The 24,139-nt window shown below is 39.6% G+C and overlaps 1 protein-coding gene across 13 annotated transcripts in view; it reads left to right on the forward strand.

Annotated features, from left to right (window-relative positions):
- PLCE1 (phospholipase C epsilon 1) overlaps positions 1–24,139 on the forward strand; it is a 328,485-nt gene that overhangs the window by 23,011 nt on the left and 281,335 nt on the right. For all 13 annotated transcript variants that reach the window (XR_008616316.1, XR_008616317.1, XR_008616318.1 and 10 more), the window contains exon 2: positions 17,442–18,994. Coding sequence is in view for 8 of the 13 variants with exons in the window: in XM_055081396.1 (XP_054937371.1) it covers positions 17,792–18,994 (1,203 nt within the window). In the remaining 5 variants the exon portion in view is untranslated. The remainder of the gene's footprint in view (positions 1–17,441; positions 18,995–24,139) is intronic.

Consider the following 24,139-nt stretch of genomic DNA (forward strand, 5'->3'; position numbering starts at 1 on the left):
ACACACACACACACACACACACACACACACACACCCTGCAGCAATTGAGAGGGTAGAATGTTTTTCCTGAAAGATCCTTTCAGAGATGGGATTCATTTGGAGAAGTTCCTGAGAGGAATGTTTAGGTGACTAGTACTGATGCATGTAGTACATAGCTGAGGGAAATAATAAAGAAAATGAGGCTCTGGTGCCTGTCCCAGATACCTACCACCACCCCACTTGGGAACAAGGGCAGTTAAGGTTGTCTACAGAATGGATGGTTCTGGATGGTTGCTGCAGCAACAGTTTGAGAGTGAGGCTTGTAGTCACTGTTCAGAAAAGCTTCCTGAATAGAATGTGGCTCTGCAGAAAGGAAGGTAGGGGTTCTCGGGAGTGGTGAGCAAGACACAGAAAGTCAGGTGAAAGGCAGGTTCAGGGATTTCCCAGGTGGCACAGTGGTTAAGAATCCTCCTGCCAATGCAGGGGACACGGGTTCAAGCCCTGGTCCGGGAAGATCCCACATGCCGCGGAGCAGCTAAGCCCGTGTGCCACAACTATGAGCCTGAGAGCCACAACTACTGAGCCCGCCAGCCACAACTAATGAAGCTTGCGCTCCTAGAGCCCATGCTCTGCAACAAGAGAAGCCACCGCAATGAGAAGCCCGTGCACCACAACGAAGAGTAGCCCCCACTCGCTGCAACTAGAGAAAGTCAGTGCGCAGCAATGAAGACCCAATGCAGCCAAAAATAAATAAATAAATAAATTAATTAATTAATTTAAAAAAAAAAGAAAGGCAGGTTCAGGAAACAGGAGCTAGACCACCCTGGCTGAGGTGGGTGTCAAATTGGTGAACTGGTAAGGCTAGTTTTGATCAGATCACCCTCTAACCTGGCTCCACTTGGCCTAGTTTAATATCACGTCACTTAAACCTAGCAAATATCCCTTTAATAAATTTCAGTTAGACCTGGTAGTTTTATGGACCATCTGTACTCAGTGCCTAGCATAGCATCTGGCACACAGTAGGTGTTCAGAAAATATTTGTTGAATAAGTGAATGGATGCATCCCACCCTTTGGTTGGCCAGCCCTTGGAAGAAAGATTGAGCAATCGGGAAGTTGTTGTACTCCAAGAATGGGGCAGTGTTTACAAATACATCAAACAGGTGAGATGATGCATGGTTTCAGGGAGGCACAGCATGTGATTTTTCCTGATCTTCTCCTTTTTATAATAAGATTTAGAATGTTGAGAACGAGATTGCTAATGTTTATATAGATTTCATTATGTCCCAAAGTTATTCTTTTAGACAATATAATATTAAACAAGAGAAGCAGGATAAAAATGGTATAAACGGTATAATTTCAGTTCCATGAAAGATCTGTGTTCATGCGGGAAAAACTGGAAAGAAGTTATAACAAGATTAGGACTTACTTAATGATCTTACCTTATCTTTTCTACTTTATACTTACCAGACTTTTTCCTAATTTTCTACAGGAAATGTGTATTACTTTTATAGTTGGAAAAATATAACGTGTTATTTGTTCATTAATATAGAAAGTGGTACAACATTCTTGCCAAAGCCTGCTTTGTTTTTTTATCCCTGGCATTCATCATAAAAATCACAACTGATACTTGAAATAATGACATAATGATAACAAAAATGAACTACACCTTACCAGGTATAGTACTACCTGTGTCATGTGACACAGCTGATCTGCTGAGGAACCCACACCATCCAGATACTGAGATTGGCCATGTCAGGACTCCTTGCCTCCACCTGCACATCCCTCAGCCTCCCTGAATACCCACCCCACTCCCCCTCCACCCTTGTCAGAGGCTCAGGAATGGCTGGAAGGCTGGTAGTGCAGGTCAGAGCAGCCCTGCTTGCTTTGGATTGTGGACTCAGCAAACAGCTCTGTACTTCGGGGTACGCTGCTCTGAAAAATAGCAAAAGTGCCAAGGTATTGTCCTATAGATTAAACAAATTAAAAACAAACAACAACAACAACAAAACAAGAGCAGCAGAGCCCAGAAAACTTGTTCACTTCATTTTTTTTCAATCAGGCAAAAAGTATGAATAATATTGCCTCTCCCTTTTGGATGATGACTTCTCAGTGGTAAATCAGAGGCACAGCTAAAGTGAACTTTGAGTTTTAATGAGGTGTTCTATTTGCAGTTTTAACTCTACTGAAAACAGGCGCCATTAGAATGATGTCAACTGTTTGAGTCAGTTGTTGGCTTGGGCTTCCACCCAGAATTTGATGTCATTGGTGGGCAGCCATGAGGAACAGGAATAATTTTGAAGTTTGTTGACCAGAGGACCTCTGAAGACCTTCATTGGTGCTGGTGTTAAATATAATGCAAATATAAAAATGAAAATGGCCATCCTATGCATTAAGTATGTGGATTTAAAAGTGCTTTCCATCTGCTAGGGCTTTGTCGGGGAACGTGTATGAAACTGGAGAGTTATTGCGTCTGGAAAATGTTTTACTCAGTGTGATGATGAAATGTAGGCTAAGTATCAGATGCAACGGACCCCAGGAGTGAGGGAGAGCGAGAAGCACAGCCACGAAGAAAAGAGTTCGTAGGAGTTGAATCATATCTTATTTTGATTAAATCAGGATCGTTTTACTGAGAGGCTGTAACGTGAGAATGTGTTAGGTAGTAGAAGAGTCCTATTATGTTTATCTCATGCAGAGTGAGTTTGTTTTCATCACATGTATTTTTAATTCTTTGGAAAGACAATTACATTAATTGAGGAATGACTTGTAGAATACCAGTTTGAAAAAAACATTTAGCGAATGGGTGTGTTAACGATCAGTTAATTAAAAATTGCTTGTAACATGAGCTGTAGGTACCCCAGCTAAATGGTGGCAGTTGGCTGCTTGGGGAAGCCCATTATATTTTTGATGCATCCGTTGGGTAAAGCAAGGCCTTCAGGGAAGTGGCTCCGGGTCCTTCCCACTTTCCTCTTCCTCTTCATTACACGACTTCCAAAAATGTGGTGCCTTGACCTGGTATGAGAACTTCCAACCCCAGGATGAATTGTCCAGGATGGTTCTACTGCTTCTGCTGCAGTTAGGCTTAGCAAGGGCACAGTAGCCTCCATGTGCCAGCCAACCCATGACTTTCCATCCCATCTGCAAGACAAGACTCCTTCTCCTTCTCTCCTCCGTTTTCTTCCTGGCCTCGCTTCCCAGGGCAGAGTCCTCTTTTAAAGACTGATATTTTCTAGGAATTCTTCACTTGTGACTTGAGTTCATTCTGAATTCTGCCATCTGTATCTTCATTTTTTATCTGGTGCACAATTAGTACACACTGTTGAGTGATCCCCCCACTTTTTAACTGGCTGGACTGTACTATTCAGTATTTCATGATAATAGCTCATATCCTAAGTTTTTTCTTTGGAGCTCTGTAATAACAAATGATTTCCCTGTAGGCATTGGCTGTGCCTTTCTCTTCCTGTGAAGTCATGTACTGCCTTGCACGTGTGCTAAGCACCCAGTAAACTTGTACAACTTAAAGAATCATTTAGCTGCGTGCACTGGATGAGTTAAGGAAAATCATCTCATGCTAACATACAAATAATATTCTACACAAAGCAGTAAGTGAGCAAATATTTATTGAGCCTCTATTATTATAGTCCTCAGGGGTGATTTACAGGAAAATAGACATGGTCCTACTTCAGGAAGTTATATGTGAAGACTCTGGAGAAGTTTTTATAATGATAAGAATAAAAGGTACTATTTTTTGAGGGATTTCTACTTCATAGGATTATTGTGAGTATTACATGAGAAACTTTTACTCCCCCCCGCCCTTTTTACAGATATAGAAACTAAGCTTTAGCAAGGTCAAATGGAGACAAACTCAGATTGAATGTTTCCACTATCCTGGTGCTCTCTCAGCATCACATTGTACAGTTGAACAAGCTGTTCAGTGCTCAGAGGTGCCTGGCTGAGAGTCGAAATGGGAATGAAATGAGCCCCGTGGTCCACCTGAAAAGCTGATGAGGGGTAATGTATACCGTTGAACGAGTATACACCTGGGTAGCTACCATCCCAATCAAGATAGAGAGCATTTCCACCATCCTCAGAAAGTGCCTTTGTGCCATTTTGTAGTCTTTCCACTCCTTCCCACCCTGCCACCAACCCCCCAGTGACCACTCATCTGATTCTCCTGAATACCAGAATTTTGCATGTTTTCTAACAGCACTGTCCTACCAAACTTTATGCAGGATGGAAATGTTCTCTATATCTGTGCTGTCCTGTACAGTTGCCACCAGTCACATATGACTATTGAAATGTGGCACTTGAAATGTGGCAGCTGAGAAACTGAATTTTTAATTCCACTTAATTTAAATTAATTTTTTACTTACACTTAAATAGCCACATGTGGCTAATGGCTACTATGTTGGAAAGCATTGGTCTAGAACTTCAAATAAATGGAATCAGTCAGTGTCTGGCTTCTTTCATACGACCTAATATTTTTGAGATTTATGTTTTGAATCTCAAAATCTTAAGATTATGTTTGTTACAACATCAGAAGATCATTTTTTTAAATTGCTGAGCAGTATTCTATTCTATGAATAGATCTCAGGTTGTTTATTTATCTGTTAATAGACTTTTGGGTTGTTCCGGTTTGAGGCTATTATGAATAAAGCTGCTATAAACATTTGCATACAAGTCTGTTTGTGAATGCATGCTTTTATTTTTCTTCTATGAGTGGAATTTGGAAGTCATATGGTAAATGAATATATAACTTTATAAGAAAACGCCAAATCGTTTTCCAAAATGGCTGTACCATTTTATATTCCCACCACAATATTCCAGTTGCTCCACATTCTTACCAACTTTGGTATGGTCCATTTTTTTAAATTTCAGCCATCCTAGTGGGCATAAAGTGCTATCTCATTGAGAGTTTAATTGGTATTTCCCTGATGACTGATGATGTTGAACATCTTTTCATGTGCTTGTATTTCTTCTTTTGAAAAGAGATTATTCAAATCTTTGCCCATTTTTAAAGATTGTCTTGTCTTTTTATTGTTGAGTTGTAGGAGATCTTTATGTATTCTGGATGCAGAGCCCTTGTTAGATATTTATATTACAAATATTTTCTACCATATTATGGCTTGCCTTTTGAAGAACAGATATTTTTAATTGTGATACAGTTTACATTATCAATTGTTTTTCTTTTGTGGCTGTACTTTTGTGTTCAGTCTAAGAAATTTCTGCTTATTCCAGTGGTTATAAAGATTTTCTCCTATGCTTTCTTTTAGAAAGTTTATAATTTTAGCATTTATATTTAGAATTGTCATCCATTTTGAGTTAACTTTTGTGTATGGTGTGAAGAAGGGATTGAGGTTCACCTTTTTTTTCCATACAGAAATTTTGTTGATCTGTCACAATTTGTTAATAGGCTGTTCCCGTTATATTATCTGGTGGAGGGTCTGTTCAAGTCTTTTGCCCATTTAAAAAAATTGGCTTATCTGGTTATTATTGTTATAAGAGTTTTTAATATATATTCTGCATACAAGAACTTTTCAGATATATATATTGTGAATATTTTCTCCCAATCTGTGACTTGCCTTTTTGTTTCTTAATGGTATTTTTTTTTGAAGAGTGGAAGTTTTAAATTTTGATTAAGTCCGTTTTACCTTTTTTCCCCTTTTATGGTTAGTGCTTTTTTGTGTTCTAAGAAATGTTTCTGTATCCCAAGGTCATGAAGATTTCTCCTGTTTTCTTCTAGAAGTTTTATAGTTTTAGATTTTATGTTTAGCACTGTAAATCATTCTGAATTAATTGTTGTGTATTATGATGTAGGGGTTGATGTTCACTGTTTTTCTATTTGGATCCAGGGCCATTTATTGAGTGTCCTTTCCCCATTGAATTACCTTTGCACCTTTGTTGAAAAGCCAATTGAGTAAATGTGTTGTTCTATTTCTAGACTCTATTCTGTGCCATTGACCTAAATTTCTATCCTTATGCTGATAGCACACCATCAAGTTTACTGTAGCTTTGTAGAAGTCTTGAAAATAGGTTGTGTAAGTCCTCCAATTTGTTCTCCCCTTAATTATTTTGGTTACTCTAGGTTTTTTGAATTTTCCATGAATTTGCAAAATTCTTTCAATACTTGAAAATCAATTAGTATAGTTTACCATGTTAACTTTTTTTTTTACATCTTTATTGGAGTATAATTGCTTTACAATTTTGTGTTAGTTTCTGCTGTATAACAATATATGTCAATGCTACTCTCTCACTTTTTAAGGAACCTCCATACTGTTCTCCATAGTGGCTGTATCAATTTACATTCCCACCAACAGTGCAAGGGGGTTCCCTTTTCTCCACACCCTCTCTGGCATTGATTGTTTGTAGATTTTTTGATGATGGCCATTCTGACTGGTGAGAGGTGATACCTCATTGTGGTTTTGATTTGCATTTCTCTAATGATTAGTGATGTTGAGCATCCTTTAAAGTGGGGTTTATCCCAGGAATGCAAGGATTCTTCAGTGTATGCAAATCAATCAATGTGATACACCATATTAACAAACTGAAGGATAAAAACCATATGATAATCTCAACAGACGCACAAAAAGCTTTCGACAGAATTCAACAACCACTTATGATAAAAACTCTCCAGAAAGTGGGCACAGAGGGAACTACCTCAACATAATAAAGGCCATATATGACAAACCCACAGCCAACATTGTTCTCAATGGTGAAAAACTGAAACCATTTCCTCTGAGATCAGGAACAAGACAAGGTTGCCCACTCTCACCACTGTTATTCAACATAGTTTTGGAAGTTTTAGCCACAGCAATCAGAGAAGAAAAAGAAAGGAAAGGAATCCAAATTGGAAAAGAAGTAAAACTGTCACTGTTTGCGGATGACATGATACTATACATAGAGAATCCTAAAAATGCTACGAGAAAACTGCTAGAGCTAATCAATGAATTTGGCAAAGTAGCGGGATACAAAATTAATGTACAGAAATCTCTTGCATTCCTATACCATGTTAACTTATTAGAGGAGAAAAATTATACAGTTATCTCAATAAATGCAGAAAAAGCATTGGGCAAAACTCATTTGTGATAAAAATTCCAGCAAACTAGGAATACAAAGAAACATGCTCAGTTTAACAAAGGGCATTTATGAGACACCTACACCTAACATCCTATTAAGTAATCATGTATAGAATACTCTTAAGACTGAGAACATGGCAAGGATATGTACTCTTTATACTTATATTAGCATCAAAATTGGAGATCCTAGCAAGTGCAGAAAAGGAAGAAAAGAAACAAAATGTATACATTTTAGAAAGAAAGAAGCAAAACTCTTTATTTGAAGATGACATGGATGTCCGTGCAGAAAATTCTAAGTCACCTACAAATTATCTGCTAGAAGTAATAAGTGACCTTAGCAAGGGTATAAGTTAAAATGTCTACACACAATAATCAATTGTATTTCTGCATTCTAGCAGCAAACAACTAGAAAATGAAATGTAAAATAATTCCATTTACAATAGCAGCACCGACATAGGAACAAATTTAACAAAAGATGTGCAAGACCTCTATATAGATGAATACAAAATATTAATCTGTGTAATCTGTGTCTGAGCCTCTCAACCATCACTTTCCATTTTAGTTATTCTTTTAACTTATTTTTTTATTGGAATATAGTTGATTTACAATGTTTTGTTAATTTCTGCTGTTCAACAAAGTGACTCAGTTTACACATTCTTTTTTATGTTCTTTTCCATTATGGTTTATCCCAAGATATTGAATATAGTTCTCTGTGCTATACAGTAGGACCTTGTTGTTTATCCATTCTATATGTAATAGTTGGCATCTACTAACCCCAAACTCCCAGTGCATCCCTCTCCCTCCCCCTCTCCCCTTGGCAACCACACGTCTGTTCCCTTTGTCTGTGAGTCTGTTTCTGTTTTGTAGAGAGTCAACCATCATTTTCAAAGCAGCAAATTCATTGTAGGACAAGGTGGAAGCAAATGTCAGACTTTCTTCTCTGGGCTTCCCTGCTCTCCAGGATTGTGGCTTCTCAGATCTAGCTGCCTTGGTAGCCCTCCACTACCTTCACGAAAGGTTCCAGATGAGCCAAAAATTCTTGAGGATTATAAGAAAATACTTTATGTTAATAATCTATTAAGAGTTCACATTCAGACAACAATGCCATGCATGGCTTGCTCTTCCCTGAGACTCCAGAGGGCTGTGTGGTTGGCCCTGCCTCTACACAGCATGGCCACTTTACACACCTGCTGTCCTGTGCCTCCTGTGAGCACACACAGTTCAGCTGTGTGACGTTCTGCAAGTGACACACACACTGTGAAAGCAGCCTGGCTCTGCAGCAGCTCTTCCATCTATGACATGCAGAAAATAGTCAAGAAGAGTCCCTCTTTCCCCCAGGATCTACAGAGTTTTCTTTTTCTAGGTTGCTCTTATATAAGTATCACTCACCATGAGACAGCTGCTAGGCCTAGCTATCACACAATATGTCACATTCATAAAAACTGTAAACATGCAGGCATTATTCTACCTAAAAACAATAAAACCAATTTAATTCTAAGGCACATCTTGCTCCCAGTATTTTATTTTTAAAATACTATTAGATGTCCATGACATCTAATCTAGTTTTAATACAAAGGTATTTCAACTTAAATATTAACTCTGAGGAAATCAGGTATTGTTTTGGGCAAAGCTTTTAAATCACAAAATAGTTATGAAACAGCAAAAAAAGAGAAGATATATATATATACAGAGATGTGTGTATACATATACCTACATATATTCATATATATGTGGAGAGAGAAGCACTAGTACGAGTTAGCTACATCATGTTTATGGATTAGAAGCCTCAGTATGGTTAGGATGTTCTCTTTCTCCAAATTGATATATTGATGAAAACCAATCCAAAACAAAGTCCTTGCAGATTGATGATACTCTTTTTTTTTAAAATTTTTCAAATTTATTTTTGGCTGCATTGGACTCTGTTGCTGTGTGCGGAGAGCACTAGTTGCGGAGAGTGGGGGTTACTCTTCATTGCGGTGCGTGGGCTCTAGGTGTGCAGGCTTCAGTAGTTGCAGCACCTGGGCTCAGTAGTTGTGGCTCACGGGCTTAGTTGTTCTGCAGCATGTGGGATCTTCCTGAACCTGGGATTGAACCCGTGTCCCCTGCATTGGCAGGCAGATTCTTAACCACTGCACCACCAGGGAAGTCCCAGATTGATGATATTCTTGAGGATTGGGGTAAGGTTTGGATTTACCACACTAAATAATGTGACGCTCTGTTCCTTCTCAACTGATGTGGATGAAGGGATGAGAACAGTGTTTGGGGAAGATTTTTCTAAAAATTGTATGGGATGGATTGAAAGAGGAGGAGGTTAGAATTTGGGAGACTGGAAGCTCTGAAGTTCTAATGGGTTCTAAGGGGCAAGGATTGGGCTCAAATAGCCGTGGAAAGGAAGGAGAGAGTCAAATGCCTTTTGAGACCAAGTATATGCCTAGGTATAAGCCAGGAATGTGGGGTGCAGGGTCTCTATAAAACTCCTTAAGTTTGAAGATGCAAGGTCTTTGTTTTTCAGAAGCTCTCAATCCACGCAGGGGTCCTACATTATCAATTACTACAATATAGTGTGCTGTGACATGCTATGGTGAGATGTGGGAAGAACTATGGGAAACACAGATGAGAGCAATTAATGCTGACAAGTGAGCATCAGAGAGGGCTATAGAGAGGAGATGCTGTTTAAGCTGGGTGATGGAGTCTTAGTTAAGTTAGAAGACAGTAGTAAGGGAAATGCAAGAGGCATTAAGTGCTAGGCTGGTTCAATAAAGGGCAAAAAGACCAGTATGACAGGATATCTTTTCCTTGAGGGTATTGGTCAGAGATGAAACTGGAAAAAATTGATTGGGACTAAATCATGGAGGGTCAAATACCATCTTCTACTGCCCACTTTTCTCTCTTCTCATCATCTTATCAAAAACATGAATCTGGGCTTCCCTGGTGGCGCAGCGGTTGCGCGTCCGCCTGCCGATGCAGGGGAACCGGGTTCGCGCCCTGGTCTGGGAGGATCCCACATGCGGCGGAGCGGCTGGGCCCGTGAGCCATGGCCGCTGGGCCTGCGCGTCCGGAGCCTGTGCTCCGCAGCGGGAGAGGCCACAACAGAGGGAGGCCCGCATACCACACACACACAAAAAAAACCAAACATGAATCTTTGTGTGCATGCGTCTTGTGAGTGTCAACACCATAATCCTATTTGCCTCCGTTCTTGGCTTAAAGTTATATTCTACTAATGTCTGTATACCCGTATTTCTGGGAGAGCAATAGGGAGAGAAGGGGCAATTTGCAAGCTGACTGGAGACTGTGTTTACAGTGAGGATTTCCTTTCCTTGGGAGTTTTACAATAGAGAATTAACCTGTATAGACAGACTTTTTTTGTGATCTTCCATGTTACTGTATCGGCAGACCTATCAATGTATTCATTCAAAAATATTTATTTGTGTAACCTTCTCATCTACCTATCAATCAACTCCTGATATCCAGTGTACACAGAGTAGAAAGATTAAGGTCTCTCTGAGTTTTCTGGGTCATAAGTCTAGCATCAAACTCTGAAACTTTTCTAATAAAGAGAGTAAAAATCACAAAGGGTTAAGTCGTTGGGGTCTTGGAAAATGATCTAGATGGGTACACCAGTGCCTTTTGGGATTGTTTAAAAATCATTGTTTCTTTGTGACTTATGGAATTTCTGTCATCATAGTTCAGAGAAAGGAGGTCAGGAGAGGCTGGAATAGCAGACATTCACCAGAGAAGAAAGAGTGAAGACTGACTCATATCATGCAGAGTTTGGGTGTGGGTGTGTGCATACACCTACAACTGTGCACTCCATGTGCCTGTGGTTGGGAGAAAGGGAGGAAAGGGTTGTGCAGACATAATATTTTCTTTAATCTCTTTGCTGAGTGGACTTTGGAGAAGAGCATGCATAAGTAAATAACTGTGGCATGGTTGTTTGTCTGTCATACACATGATACTCAAAGGGACTCTATAAAATTCTGTAAGTTAAGATGCAAATAGAACTATTCTGTTACCAACTTTGATGGTTACCCTAGTATTTCTCTTCCATGACGGTGAAATTACTGAGCAATTTTAAGTTTCTTTGATTAGTTGAAATGTTCTCCTACGAGCTTCAGATGAATTCATGGTTATGCATTATATTTTCTTCAACTTTCTTTACAACACTCATTCTACCCGAATATGGATAAAAATAATTGCTACCTCTTTGTAAAGTTCCAGCTCAAATCTCCCTCCATCAGAGCTTTACTGATCCCCTGGTCCTTGGCCATCTTGCTTTCTGAACCCTGTGGAATATAACAGGTGCTTAATAAATAATTGACAATTGTCTAGTAGATTAGTTTTTGTTGTTGTTGTTATGCCCCACCTCCTTCCAACACCTACAGTTAGAAAAGACAATACAATGCTTGTATTTAATATTTTTCTAATTTTACTATTTTTTATGACACAAAGCATCCCGTCTGGTTTAAGAGCATAAAATTGGAAATATAGTAGGAATTAGGGACTATAACTTTCCCTCCAATGCAGGAATTTTCTATATAGCTTCCTTGTTACACTCCTCTGTACTCTTAGATAAGTCACTCAAATACTCTGAGCCTCATTCATAAAATGGGGACAACAATAGTACTCACCTTTATTAGTTAGGAACAGATCTGGATGCCTGTGACAGAAAACCTAAAATAGTGGTAGCTTAAAGAAGATAGCATTTTATTTTTCTCTCTTCCAAATCTAGGAAACAGGCACAGTGGCTTCTATCTTGTTTCTTTGCTATGCAAGGCATCTATTCTCCTGTTTACCTCACAGTCTGATATGGCTGCTTTAGCTCCAGCCATCATGCCTTCCCTGCAGCCAGCAGAAGGGAGAAAGAGGAGGAAGAGAAGGGCACACTCTCTCCCTTCAAGGACACTGTCCATAAGTAGCAAACCATTCTGCTTTTATCTAATTAGCACTAACTTATTTGTATTACTACATCTAGCTGTAGGGGAGGCTAATAAAGGGATGGCCATATGCTTCACTAAAATTCAGAAGTTCTATTATTGAGGAAAATGAGAACAGATTTGGGGGGACAATTAGCAAGTCTCTGTCACCCTACTGATAATTTTATGAGATAAAAGATGAAGATGAAATGAGATAATATGTACACTGTGCTTAAAACATGCCTGACATACAATACATGCTCAATAAGTATTAGCCATTGTTTTTATAATTAAACATTATAGGCAGTCATTCATTCACTCTATTATTTGTTCAAGAGACATTGAATACCTACTATGCTGAACATAGTACCTCTCCTGTTTAAATCTTTCTATCAATGGTGCGGAGAAGACTGCTGTCCAAGATAGCCTGTCCTTTGTGGAACAGCTCTAAAAGTTAGGGAATTATTTTTCAAACTAAGCCAAAGCATGCCTCCCCAGTAATTCATTTGTTTTGGCCCTGATCTTACCTTTTGAAACTATGAAACAAGCCTTTTTCCTCATCTCAGTTCTTCAAATATATGAAAATGGCTAATAAGCCTCACGCTTAGTTTTCTGGCTCTAAACAGGCATTTTGTTAACTCATTTATTTAGTGTATAGTTTGGCAAACTTTTTCTGTGAAGGGCTAGATGGTAAATATTTCTGGCTTTGCAGGTCACATGGTCTCTGTCACAATTTCTCAACTCTACCACCGCACTGTGAAAGTAGCCATGGACATTATATAAATGAATGGCCATGACTGTGTTCCTATAAAATTTTATTTACAAAAACAGATAGAAGGCCAGATTTTGGCCTGGTGCTGTATGTAGTTTGCTAGCCCCCTGATTTAGCCCATGGAAACTTATCAACAAGTTTATTTATGACTGATATTCCCCTACTCTGAAGCTGAAAACTTACTCTGTGACACTCCTGATTCTTCTTATACCTTTCATTTCTTTTTCTTGTCTTACTACAAGATTTGGCTAGGATTTCTAGCTAGGATTGGCTAGGATTTCTAGCACCCCCTGCGTCTCCATAACTTTACTTCCTGGCCAATCATTTCCCTTGACACATTATCTATCCCAATTCATCTCTAGCTTGGAAATGCTACCTTGATAAGTCTTCTCTTGTTCTGCCATATTCTTAACTCACATATTGTTTGACCTCTCCCAGGCTGGCCCTTCTCCAATCTTCCCCACAAAACTATGCACATTAAGAAATGAAGAATCCTTTTTTCCATCCCTTTCTTTTTCAAATCTGTTAGACTCTGATCTTCATTCGGGCTTCAGCTTTTCTTCAGTTAACAGTCTAATGCTAACTATAACTCTAACCAAACCCAACTTCCCTCAAAGACAACCTAGAGGAGATAGGTAGAAAATTAACATTTACTGATGGGCCAGGCACTGCTGACAATTGTAACATGTGTGTTTCATTCCAATGTTATAGACGTGGTAAGGGCAGTTCGAGATTGATCATATAACCAGCTGTGGTCATGCAGCTGAGATTCAGGGAGTCAATCCCAGTTATAGAATAGAAATTCAGATTTGACTGGACCTGAGGAGTGGAGTGTGTGAAGCTGGCAAAAGTGATTCAACACCATGTCACAAATACAACAGAGTTGCTAAACTCTGGTCATCTTCTCTCATCAAGACATTTACAAGGCATAGAATAACAAACATTTGCACTGAACTTTTGGTTTCCAGAACATTTCCTTCACAGTTTTATGGAGTAGGTGATTTTATTTCAATTTTACAGGAGAGGAAATCAAACCACAAAGTGGTTAAAATATTTGCTGGAATTGCCAGGCGCCAGTGTCTTACTGTTTTTCTCTAGGAGAGTCCACAATTGCTGTTCTCGTAAAAGTCAAAGTCCGTACACCTCTTTTCTGGCTAACTCCTTTGTTGTCTTTCATAAAGCTCGGTCGTCATCTTTTCCAGGAAGTACTTCCTGCAGTCACTCCCACCTTGTGCCCACCATCTGATTTAGATGCTCTTCCTCTGTGTTAACCCCGATCATCACCTTTTTTGCACTGTATCTTAACTGATGATGCATTAGCTTGTAAGGAAATCAAGGGCACATCCTTGCCTCATTTAATTTTCTCCTCAATAAATATTTGTCGAATAAAGGAATGACGTGAGTTGGAGCCAAGTCAGTGCTCCAGGGAGTCATTTTCTTGGGATGTTGCTCAGTCCTGGTTACACCTGGAGGCAAAACAGAAACCTCAGCCTCTTCCAGAAATAAAAGGGTATCCTCCCAGGAGCCATCGATCTCTGTAGCCAGGGGATATCAGAAATTCAAACCTGTGGGGTTTTAGACTAGATAGCAAAGAAAGCAGCATAACTATGGAGAAGAGCATAGGTTCTAGAGTCAGGCTTCTTGGATTTGAATCCTGACTTCACCATTTTCCAGCTGTGTGATCTTTGGCAAGTGACTTAGGTTTTCTCTGCTTGGGTTTTTAATCTCTCAAACGTGGATAATGATGGAACTCATCTATATTAGTTACTTATTGCTGTGCAACAAATTATCCCCAAAACTTAATGCCTCAAAACAATAAACATTTATTATCTCACAGTTTCTGTGGGTCAGAAATTTGGAAAGGGCTCAGGTGAGTGCTTCTGGCTCTGGGTCACAGGTGAGGTTACAGTCAAGAAGTCAACTGAGGCTGCCTTCATGTGGAGCCTTGACTGAGGTTGGAGGATCACTTTCCAAGATGGCTCACTCAAGTAGCTGTTGACAGGAGGCTTCAGTTCTTGCCACAGGGAACTCTCCTTATGACATGGTAGCTGATTTCCCCCAGAGAAAGCAAGAGAGGAAGAGCCAGGAAGAAACTCCGATGACTTTTATGAGCTATTCTCAGAAGTCATACACTGTTACTTCCATGATATTGTCTGTGTTAGAAGGACATCACTAAGTACAGCCCACATTCAAGGAAAGGGGAATCAGTCTCCACCTTTTGAAAGGAGGAGTATCACAGAATTTGTGGACATATTTTAAAACCATCACACTATCTGGTAGAGTTGAGTGAGAATTACATGAGATAAGATTTATAAAATGCTTAGAACAGGACTTAAGCAGCACCTACCTTGAATTACCTTCCTCATGGGTTAGAAAGGACGGATGAACTGTCAATCTGAAAGCTTTGGCTTGAAAAATTACATTCCTCTAAAAAATGGAGCAAAGATATTGAAAGCTGGTGCCGTGAGCCATTAAAGTATTTAGTATAGTTCTTGACATGAAAAGTTGTTCATGTTTTGAATTTTTAAAAGCAGGTATAAAACAGCATGCACAGTATGATCTGGTATTTGTGTAATTATATACTTATATCTCTGTATGTTAATACATAGGGAGCATTCTGGAAGGAGGTTCCTCATAGTATTAATCATGGTTATCTCCGGATAGTGGAATTTGTGTTAAGGTAAAAAAAATAGTGTGTGTTTTTCTGCATTGTTCGAATTGTTTTATACTGAGCATATATCTACAAAAATAAGACAGGCATTTTCCGAAGAAAATAAAAAAGAAACCAAGTTGGAAGGAAGACACAAAAGGTGGAAAGGGTTAGGATGTTGTATCAGGACGTTGCTGCTCTGGGTGGGCTGGTTTGTTCCCTGTGATGTATATGATCGATAGAGTGTCCTCTGATCCTTCAGGGTAGTTGTGAAGACCTGCATGTGCTGAGAGCAGGTGAGAGTTTGTGACTGTCCTTGCTTGAGGGGACATATATGTAAGAGAAGAAGGGAAGAGCGGAAAAGGAGGAAGCAAGGAGAAGAGGGACATCTGTGTGGCAAAGAGCAAAGGCAGGGCGAATCTGGTGTTGACAGCAGAGCCTGAATGCCATCAGTTGCCTTGGGAAGAACAGCTTTACCTATAAAGGAACAGTATACTTGTGTTGGGCACCCTATGGGCCCAGAGTGCCTTGAATATCCTTTATAATTGCACTTGCCACATTGGACTGAAATCTGTTCAATTCTCTCTCCTTAATAGACTTGCAAGCAGGTCCTGGCTTTCTAGCCCATTACACAGTTCCCAACAGAGAGCAGGGTTCAATAATTTGGAGAATAAAATAGGCTAAATTATTTTTTAAAATAATGTCTTTTACAAGTTGAAAATGTTTATGTCAGTTGACATTCAACTGAATAATTTATTCAAATGAAACAGAGGGAGTTAAAAATGTGTATACTTTATGGGAAAAAATTAGAAACACTGCCCAAAGATGCTGTTTGAAAGGTTTAAATTTATCATCTGTCTCCCATTTGTTGCATCTGTTCTTTGTTCACCTTTTCCTTTTTTCTGCCTTCTTTTTTATTATTTGAAAAAAAATTTAAGATTCTAATATCTTTACTTACTTCCTATATTTTTTTTTGTTAAAGTGGTTGCACTAGGGCTTACAGTATACATCTTTAGCTTATGACAACCTGACTTTAAGTAATGTTATCCCGATTCATGTAGAAAATAATCTTATAACAATATTTTTCCATTTCCTCTCTCTTGACCTTTGTGCTATTATTGTCATATATTTCACTTCTGCGTTTGTTAGTAACTCCACAATACATTGTTATTATTTTTGCTTTAAATGGTCAGTTATCTTAAGTTATTTAAAAAGTAAGAAAAAGTTGTATTTATCCACATATTTAGCATTTTTCATACTCTTTATTTCTTTTTATAGATTCAGATTTCTATCAGGTATCATTTTCCTTCTGCCTAAAGGACTTCTTTTACCATTTCTTATATGTGAGTTTGCTAGTGATGAATTCTTCCAGCGTTATATGTCTAAAAAGTCCTTATTTCATTTTTGTTTTCGAAAGATTTTTGCTGAGTATAGAAGTCTAAGTAGGCAGTATTTATATATTTATTTATTTTATTTATTTATTTCCCCCCAGTACTTTAAAGGTTTACTCCACTGTCTTCTGGCTTGCATTGTTTCTATGAGAAGCCTGCTATCATCCTTATCTTTGCTCCTCTCTACTTCATGTGTCTTCTTTCTCTAACTTCCTTGGCCTCGTTGAATTCTCAACTGCTTCTCTTTAAATTAGACACACTGTTGGGTTTCATCTGGGTCCCACCTCCCTCCCCGATAGCCTAAAAACTCTCAAGCTGTAAGCTAGGGCATTTATAGAGCTCACCTTATTTGTTTTTTTCTTCTTTCAGGGATCATTGTTCTATGTTGCCTGTTGTTCAATATCTGAAAACCATTATTTCATTATTTTTTTCTGATTTTTTTTCAGTTGTTTAAGGAAGGAAGATAAATCTGGTCTCTGTTACTCCATTCTGGCTGGAAACAGAAGTTCTAAAATATTGAATCAGAAAAATGAAACCAACTTCTGATTGCGAAACTCCTTACTCAAAATGGATTCATATTTTGCTTTAGCTTAGAATTATGAGTTCATTTTTGAAAATCTGTTTAGTGCCACAGTGTTTGACATTATCCCTTTTTCTCACAGGATACATTCGAACTGGATTTTTAATCATTGTAAGCCAGTGATGAATCAGAGGTTACAGAATGCAATGTCGAATAAAAGTCTTCGAAAGAATTGCTTCAAATGACCAAAGAAAGAAAATTGATCTACCACCTTAAAACCTTGATCTAGAAGAGCATACTGCACATGGTAGGAAGTGATAACTGGGGAAATTTATTTGGCTCTTAATGCACCTAAATGAAGGAATTGTCACTTTGTTTCTCAGAGGGCTTGTACGCCTGAGATTATTTTAATAACCCATAGTTCTATTAACATTTTGACATGATCACAAACGGGGAGAAACAGCAATAGCTAAAGCCTGCTCATTGGTCAAGATGACTTCTGAAGAAATGGCAGCTTCTGTTCTCAGACCTGTGACTCAGCGAAAAGTGATATCTGCTCAGTCGGCTGTAGATGAAAGTAATGATAAGGTCTCGGACATCAGTGTTGCAAAGGCTCATCCTGTCAGGCAGAGCAGGGAGACCTCTCATACCATCTCACAACTGACCAAACTTACAGAAGAATCTTCTGGAAGCAACTTGCCCCAGATTCTCTCAGTAGCAAGTGAGAAAATAATGAGTGATGAGAACAGTAATGAAAAGTGCTGGGAGAAAAGCATACCAGACTCTGTGAAAAACCTTAACATTAACTGCAACAACATACTGAAAAACCATCAGTGTGGCCTTCCTCAGAGCCAGTTTTATGAAACGTGTGATTCTACCACAGAGGAAGGCCTGTGTTTGGAAACTGGAATCCCTTCTTCACTGGAAAGAAAGGTGTTCCCTGGAATTCAACTGGAAATAGATGGACCTCCCGCGGGCATTAGTCCACTAGGAACTCAATCAGCCATCATAGAGACGGGCAGGGCACACCCTGACAGCAACATGGCGGTATTTCACTTTCAGTATGAAGTTGACAGAAGAATGTCAGACACTTTCTGTCCCCTATCAGATAACTTGATTTTGGATGATTGTGGAAACTGTGTACTACCTGCTGTTGGTGGGGAACAAAAGAACAATTACATGGCGTATACTTGTAAACTGATGGAATTGGCAAGTAACTGTGACAATAAGAATAGGCAGCTGCAGTATGATCATTGTGACCCCTTGAATGACAAATACTTGTGCTTTGAAGGCTCTTGCCCGAAGACCAATGTAGTATGTTCAAGTGACAGCTTTTGCGGGGAGGATTTTACCGACAGTCCACCTGCCAAGACCTTTCTGAGCCATTTTGAGGACTTCCCTGATAATTGTGAAGATGTAGAAGAAGATTTATTCAAAAGCAAGAAGGAGCGGTCCACTTGGTTAGTGAGGAGATTTTGTAAAAATGACAGGGAAGTAAAGAAATCTGTATATACTGGGACAAGGGCAATTGTGAGAACTCTGCCTTCTGGTCACATTGGGCTGGGGGCTTGGAGTTACGTTGATCGGAAGAGAAACGGTCTCTTACTGCCTTGTGGGAGAGTCATGGAACAGCTGTCAACAGTGCTGACTAGGCAAGATGGGGGCCAGCGTCTGTCAGAAGCCCAGTGGTATCCGGTAAGAGTTAAAGTTTCTTTTGATCAATTCTTTAAAGTTGATTTTTTAAAAATCCAAATCTCCATTGTCTTAATTCATGGGAAATTTTCAGTTCTGGCAAATGATTCTTAGAGGAAGCATTTGTAATTTTTGGAAACTAGTAGACCTAACAGATACTGGAATTGATAGCTATCAAGATTGTGTTAACGCCACAACAATATAAGTAACAAAATACACATACATATGTCATCAGGATAGGAGAAATTAGGGAGAGCCCCAGGTTACTGTACTCAGGATTATAAGATGGAGAGAACTGGCAGTGGGAAAATGGCTCCCTCAAATGATTGTCTAGTTGTGTCCTTTGGAGATACATGCTTCTGTCCTCTTCTACCATGTAGCTCATTGTTTGCTTTTAGGTTGCAAGGCCTAAAGGAACTTAAATCTGTTTTCCTCCGTTTTCTAGCCAATGCTCCCAGTTTCTTCCCTCTTCACCCTTTTTATGCCATAGGGCCTTTTGGCAATTTGGTAAAGTCTTTAAACTGAGAAGAGCACTTTTAAATGCATCAAACGAAGTACAAAGGATCATAAAAGGCACAGATTATGTGGATATACATTTATCAAGATAATTTTGAAATTGTAATATAGCAGAGCACCATAATGGCATAATGCAATAATGGCATCTAGCAATGTGATAACGATCATAATTTCAAAGTAGTGATGAATGTTAGTAGGGAATGGTTTGCCTGGGGCTTTCCCAGTTTTAGCACTGCAAGTCCCATGTTCTGGGAAGTCACTCAGTCTTGGGCAAACCAGGGCAGTTGGTCACCCTAATTAAAAATACTATTTTAGGTCTCTTCCATGACTATAATATATGGAAATATCTGTGGTTTCTGTTGGTGACAAAAATCACAGGTACTGCTAGTATTACTGAAGTTTGTTGCTTACATTCATAATTGAAGGAAATGCTAAATTTCTATTTGAGATGAATAAAAAAATTTTTTTTCATCCAAATTTCTGGGCTCTCTGAGTTCTATCCACAGTTCCCCCTCTTTAAGTTAAGATTCCTGCTTTAGAAATGCACACAATTATCTGCCCACTCTTGGACCTGATCCTTGCATCGGAAGCCAGCACCATGTATCATCTCGGTTTTTCCCTTCTCTGGCTAAATAGCCCTACTTCCTTCAACTGATCTTCATGGAAGAACCCTTTCTATAACTCTTGCATTTCAGTTTTACACAGTTCCTTAAAACCTGGCCCAGTAAATAAAACCTGGTCTAGAACAGCCCTTTTATTGAAATATGACGTATATTTTTATTTTAATCATCATCAACCATGGGAGCTAATGTCTATTGTGCATTTTACATGTGCCAGGCATTGAGCCAAATAACTTACATACTTGATTTCATGCAGTCATCTCAACTACCTTCTGATATGGTCTGATTATTAACCCCATTGTATTGCTAAGAAAACGGAGTCTCAAGGAAATTCTGTACCTTGCCCACAGTCACTTAGCTAGTAAGTGGTATAACTAGGACTGTAATCCAGGCAACTCACACTCTTAGTTTCTCGAGATCAAGAAAGATATAAAATTTAGATTAAGCTTTCAAAGGAGCGAAAGAATTCTGTTCTTTTCACTGTATGTTTATTGAGTAGCCCCACTCACTAATGCTCATAGTGTCTCAGAGTTCTCGTGTTCCACACGGTGGCTCTAACCCTGGTTATGTGTTAGAATCAATGTCCAGGCTCCACCCCAGACCCTCTGAATCAGAATCACTGGGGTAGGGCACAGCATGAATAATTTCTCAAAGTTCCTCTGGTGGTTCTATGATTCTATGGAGTTGAGAACCACTGACCAGGAGCTTAAACTGAGCTCTGCTTTTTGGTCAGGACATTTCGGGAATATTTGCTCTGCCCTAAATTCCCTGACCCGGCTCTGGTTCTCAGGAGTGTCAGGGCTGCCCTGGGAGCCTGCCTGAAAAGTGACAGCTTGCAGGCCCTTCTCTCTGTACATTTGATGGGCATTTCAACCCAGCAAGTGTCAAGGGATTTGGTTTTGAATCTTCATCTGGTTCCTCCTGAAACCTGAGTCAAGAGTTGGTGTCAGCTACCCACGTGCTTCCCAGCTTTTCTGACAGAATTTTGTCCACACAGGAGAAAAAAGCTCATTCCAGGCATGTGTGTCCTGCCTGCACTGTGGTGACTTGTCCAGTGCTGACCATGAAACTGCTGCTGATGGCAACATGTCAACCCGCTTAAAAATGCATTGGTTTTAAAATCCATGTACACTTGAAATTGAACATTAAGAACACAACAGAAATTTAAATACACAAAGTAAATGGAAGTAGATGGCTTGAAACCATTATCAGAGTTCCCCACACACTTATACAGTCATGAGGGTCATGAATCTGAGGTCAATTTCAGAATAATTTTTGGCATGCCTTTATTCATTCCTCCAGTTTCTGGAGCCCTGCCACTTCTTCTGAGAATGTTCACTGGTCCCTAGCTCAGACCTGTCCCTTTCTGTCTGTCAGAGGCCTTGGGATGGGTAATTTCCAAAGAAAAGAACCAAAGAGATGATGTAAATCATCTTTTTCCTGCTTCTTAGTCTCTGGAGGCTGGGAGAGCCTGCCACACCTCCCTCAGAGTAAACCTCAGGAACTTCTCTCTCCTTCTCTCTGTCTGGGCTTCCTGGAGGCTGTGGGCATTTTTATTAACCCTAAAGATGAAGCTGGGGGATGGGCCAGTTGTTCTCCTGTTCATTCGTTTGTTCGTTCTTTTTTTTTTTTTTTTTGTAGTTAATTTACAATGTCGTGTTAGTTTCTGGTGCACAGCAAAGTGATTGTTTTATATATATATATATATAAAATTTTTCATATTCTTTTCCATTAAATATACTGAATATAGTTCCCTGTGCTATACAAGTATGACATTGTTGCTTATTCTCCTGTCCTTTCTTAAGGGTAATTTCTGAAAGGAGAGCCTTTTTTGAACACTCAAACATGGCAGAAATGAATCAATATTTTCTAAAGTATCGTATTGTCTCTGCATCTCATTCTTTAGTTTGAGTCTGGTGGAAATCCTTCTCAAAAGTTGCACAGATGAATTATAGCCCCTTTCCCCCTGCTCCTGTAAATTCCATCCTCCACCTAAAAAAACCGCAGACCCCCAAGGTTATGCTCCTGTTCCTGTTCTTTGATTATTTCACATGTCCATCCTGGCTCTCCAATCAGATTGTAAGCTTATTAAGGTCAAGAAATGGCCCTACCTTTTGTATACTCTCTATAGTGCAAGCACGATGCCAAGTATTAAGAAAACAGGACAATGCCATGCTTAGAATCATGGTCTCTGGAGTCAGTCGCCCTGAATTGAAATTGTGACTTTGACTCCAACACCTACTGGCCATGTGACCTTGGGCAAGTTGTTTAACCTCCTTGTCCCTAATTGCCTTAAAGGTAAACTGGGAATAATGGCTCTTGGGGGATTAAATGAAATGCTACCATAAAGTCCTCTGCACGGTGCCTGGCCCCTCTTCTCACCCCGGGCTGTTATCTTGCGCTTTGTCATGAACTGTCCCCACCTCCTTCTACTCTGTGGTGCCTTCTCACACAGGGATGTTTACCGTGGTATGCATTTGAAGGTGTGTCCTTCCATCTGTGATGTGGTGGCTTGCTTAATCCCTCCCACACGTTTAGAGTATGTGTTATTTGTCCAATTAGTTCCTTTGCCTTACATTAAAAATTTTTTTTCTTGTATGCCTTCGTCAAAATGACCCAATTAATTTATGTTTGCACAGCTGTGCAGGGAAGAATGGATTTGAATGGGAGATATTAATGAGGATTAATGCTTGCTGACTGACTAACCATATTGGTATCCTCCTCCTCCTGCCTGTAAAAAATTAAAACCTACCCCTTATTCAGTTACAACCCCCCTTGCCTGCTTTCGATTTATTGGCTCAACAAGACGGCATGTTTTGGCAAGTGGCTAAAGTCTCCAGGTTAAATGTTGGTTAAAGGTGCTTTTCCTTTAAAAAAAAAATTCTCCCCTTGCCCAAATTTTGGGGAGTTTAAGTATCTAGAGTTATTCTGAATATGAAGTACAAGAGGATCCTGCCTCTGCTGGAATCACTCATGTAACCTAGTTCTGCGTGCACTGAATGATGGAGCATGGAGAATGTGAAGGTGGCAGGGCAGACAGCCCACCAGGTCCTGTTTTATTGCTTCATTTGTTTCCCTGCCTTGATCCACAAGAGGATTTACCGTGAAAGAATATATACAACAAAATAGAAAAAATGAAGTTTTACTTTTTAGAAATCAGACTAGGAAAACTAAATTAAAAACCAGCTTCTACGTCGCTATTCCCTATTCTGCTTTCTGCCTTCTAAAATGTGTCTTTCTCCTTCACATTTTATTCTATTCTCTAGCAGAGAAAATTAAACTTAAGAGGCAGTGAAAAATATTTGCGTGTTTAACATAAATGCCTTTGTCAGCATATATGTCCTGGATTCTTTATTTTCTCTATATGTGTAAAGGGACCAACCGATAATAAATTCATCTTCTAAGTTGTACCTGTTATGGATGATCAAATATCCATTGAGCCCTGCTGTCCAGTGTTGTAATAGATGGCAGTTGAAATAGCAACATGTCTTGTTTTCTTATCTGGAAATTTGGTCTCCCTGCAACTTGGGTACAGTTTGGACCTTGAAATAATTAAAATTTCACAGGGTGCCCAGGTAAGCTGAAAGCCTGTACTTGGGGACATGCCAGGCCTCCTCTTCCATTACTAAGGGTTATGTCGGGGTCATGACATGGGTATAGGACGATGCTGGCCCCTTCCTACTGAGCACAGTGAAAGGGAATCCAGCTCCCGGCCAGCCCCTGTGCAGTTTAGTCACATCTAGTGCATCAGTGGAAAATGTGACGGGCTGTCAATAGGACAGCTTTCCCTTATTAGCTGCATTGGGTCAGTTTAGAATGAATTTACTTCCACATCTCTGTAGTTACACCAGCTCTTTGGCTAGGATTTGGCAACAAAAGAGAAAAAAAAAAAAAAAGGGAGGGCTTCCCTGGTGGCGCAGTGGTTGAGAATCCGCCTGCCGATGCAGGGGACACGGGTTCATGCCCCGGTCCGGGAAGATCCCACATGCCGCGGAGCGGCTGGGCCCGTGAG

Source organism: Physeter macrocephalus, chromosome 20 (genome assembly GCF_002837175.3).
Source record: "Physeter macrocephalus isolate SW-GA chromosome 20, ASM283717v5, whole genome shotgun sequence".
Lineage (NCBI taxonomy): Eukaryota > Metazoa > Chordata > Mammalia > Artiodactyla > Physeteridae > Physeter > Physeter macrocephalus.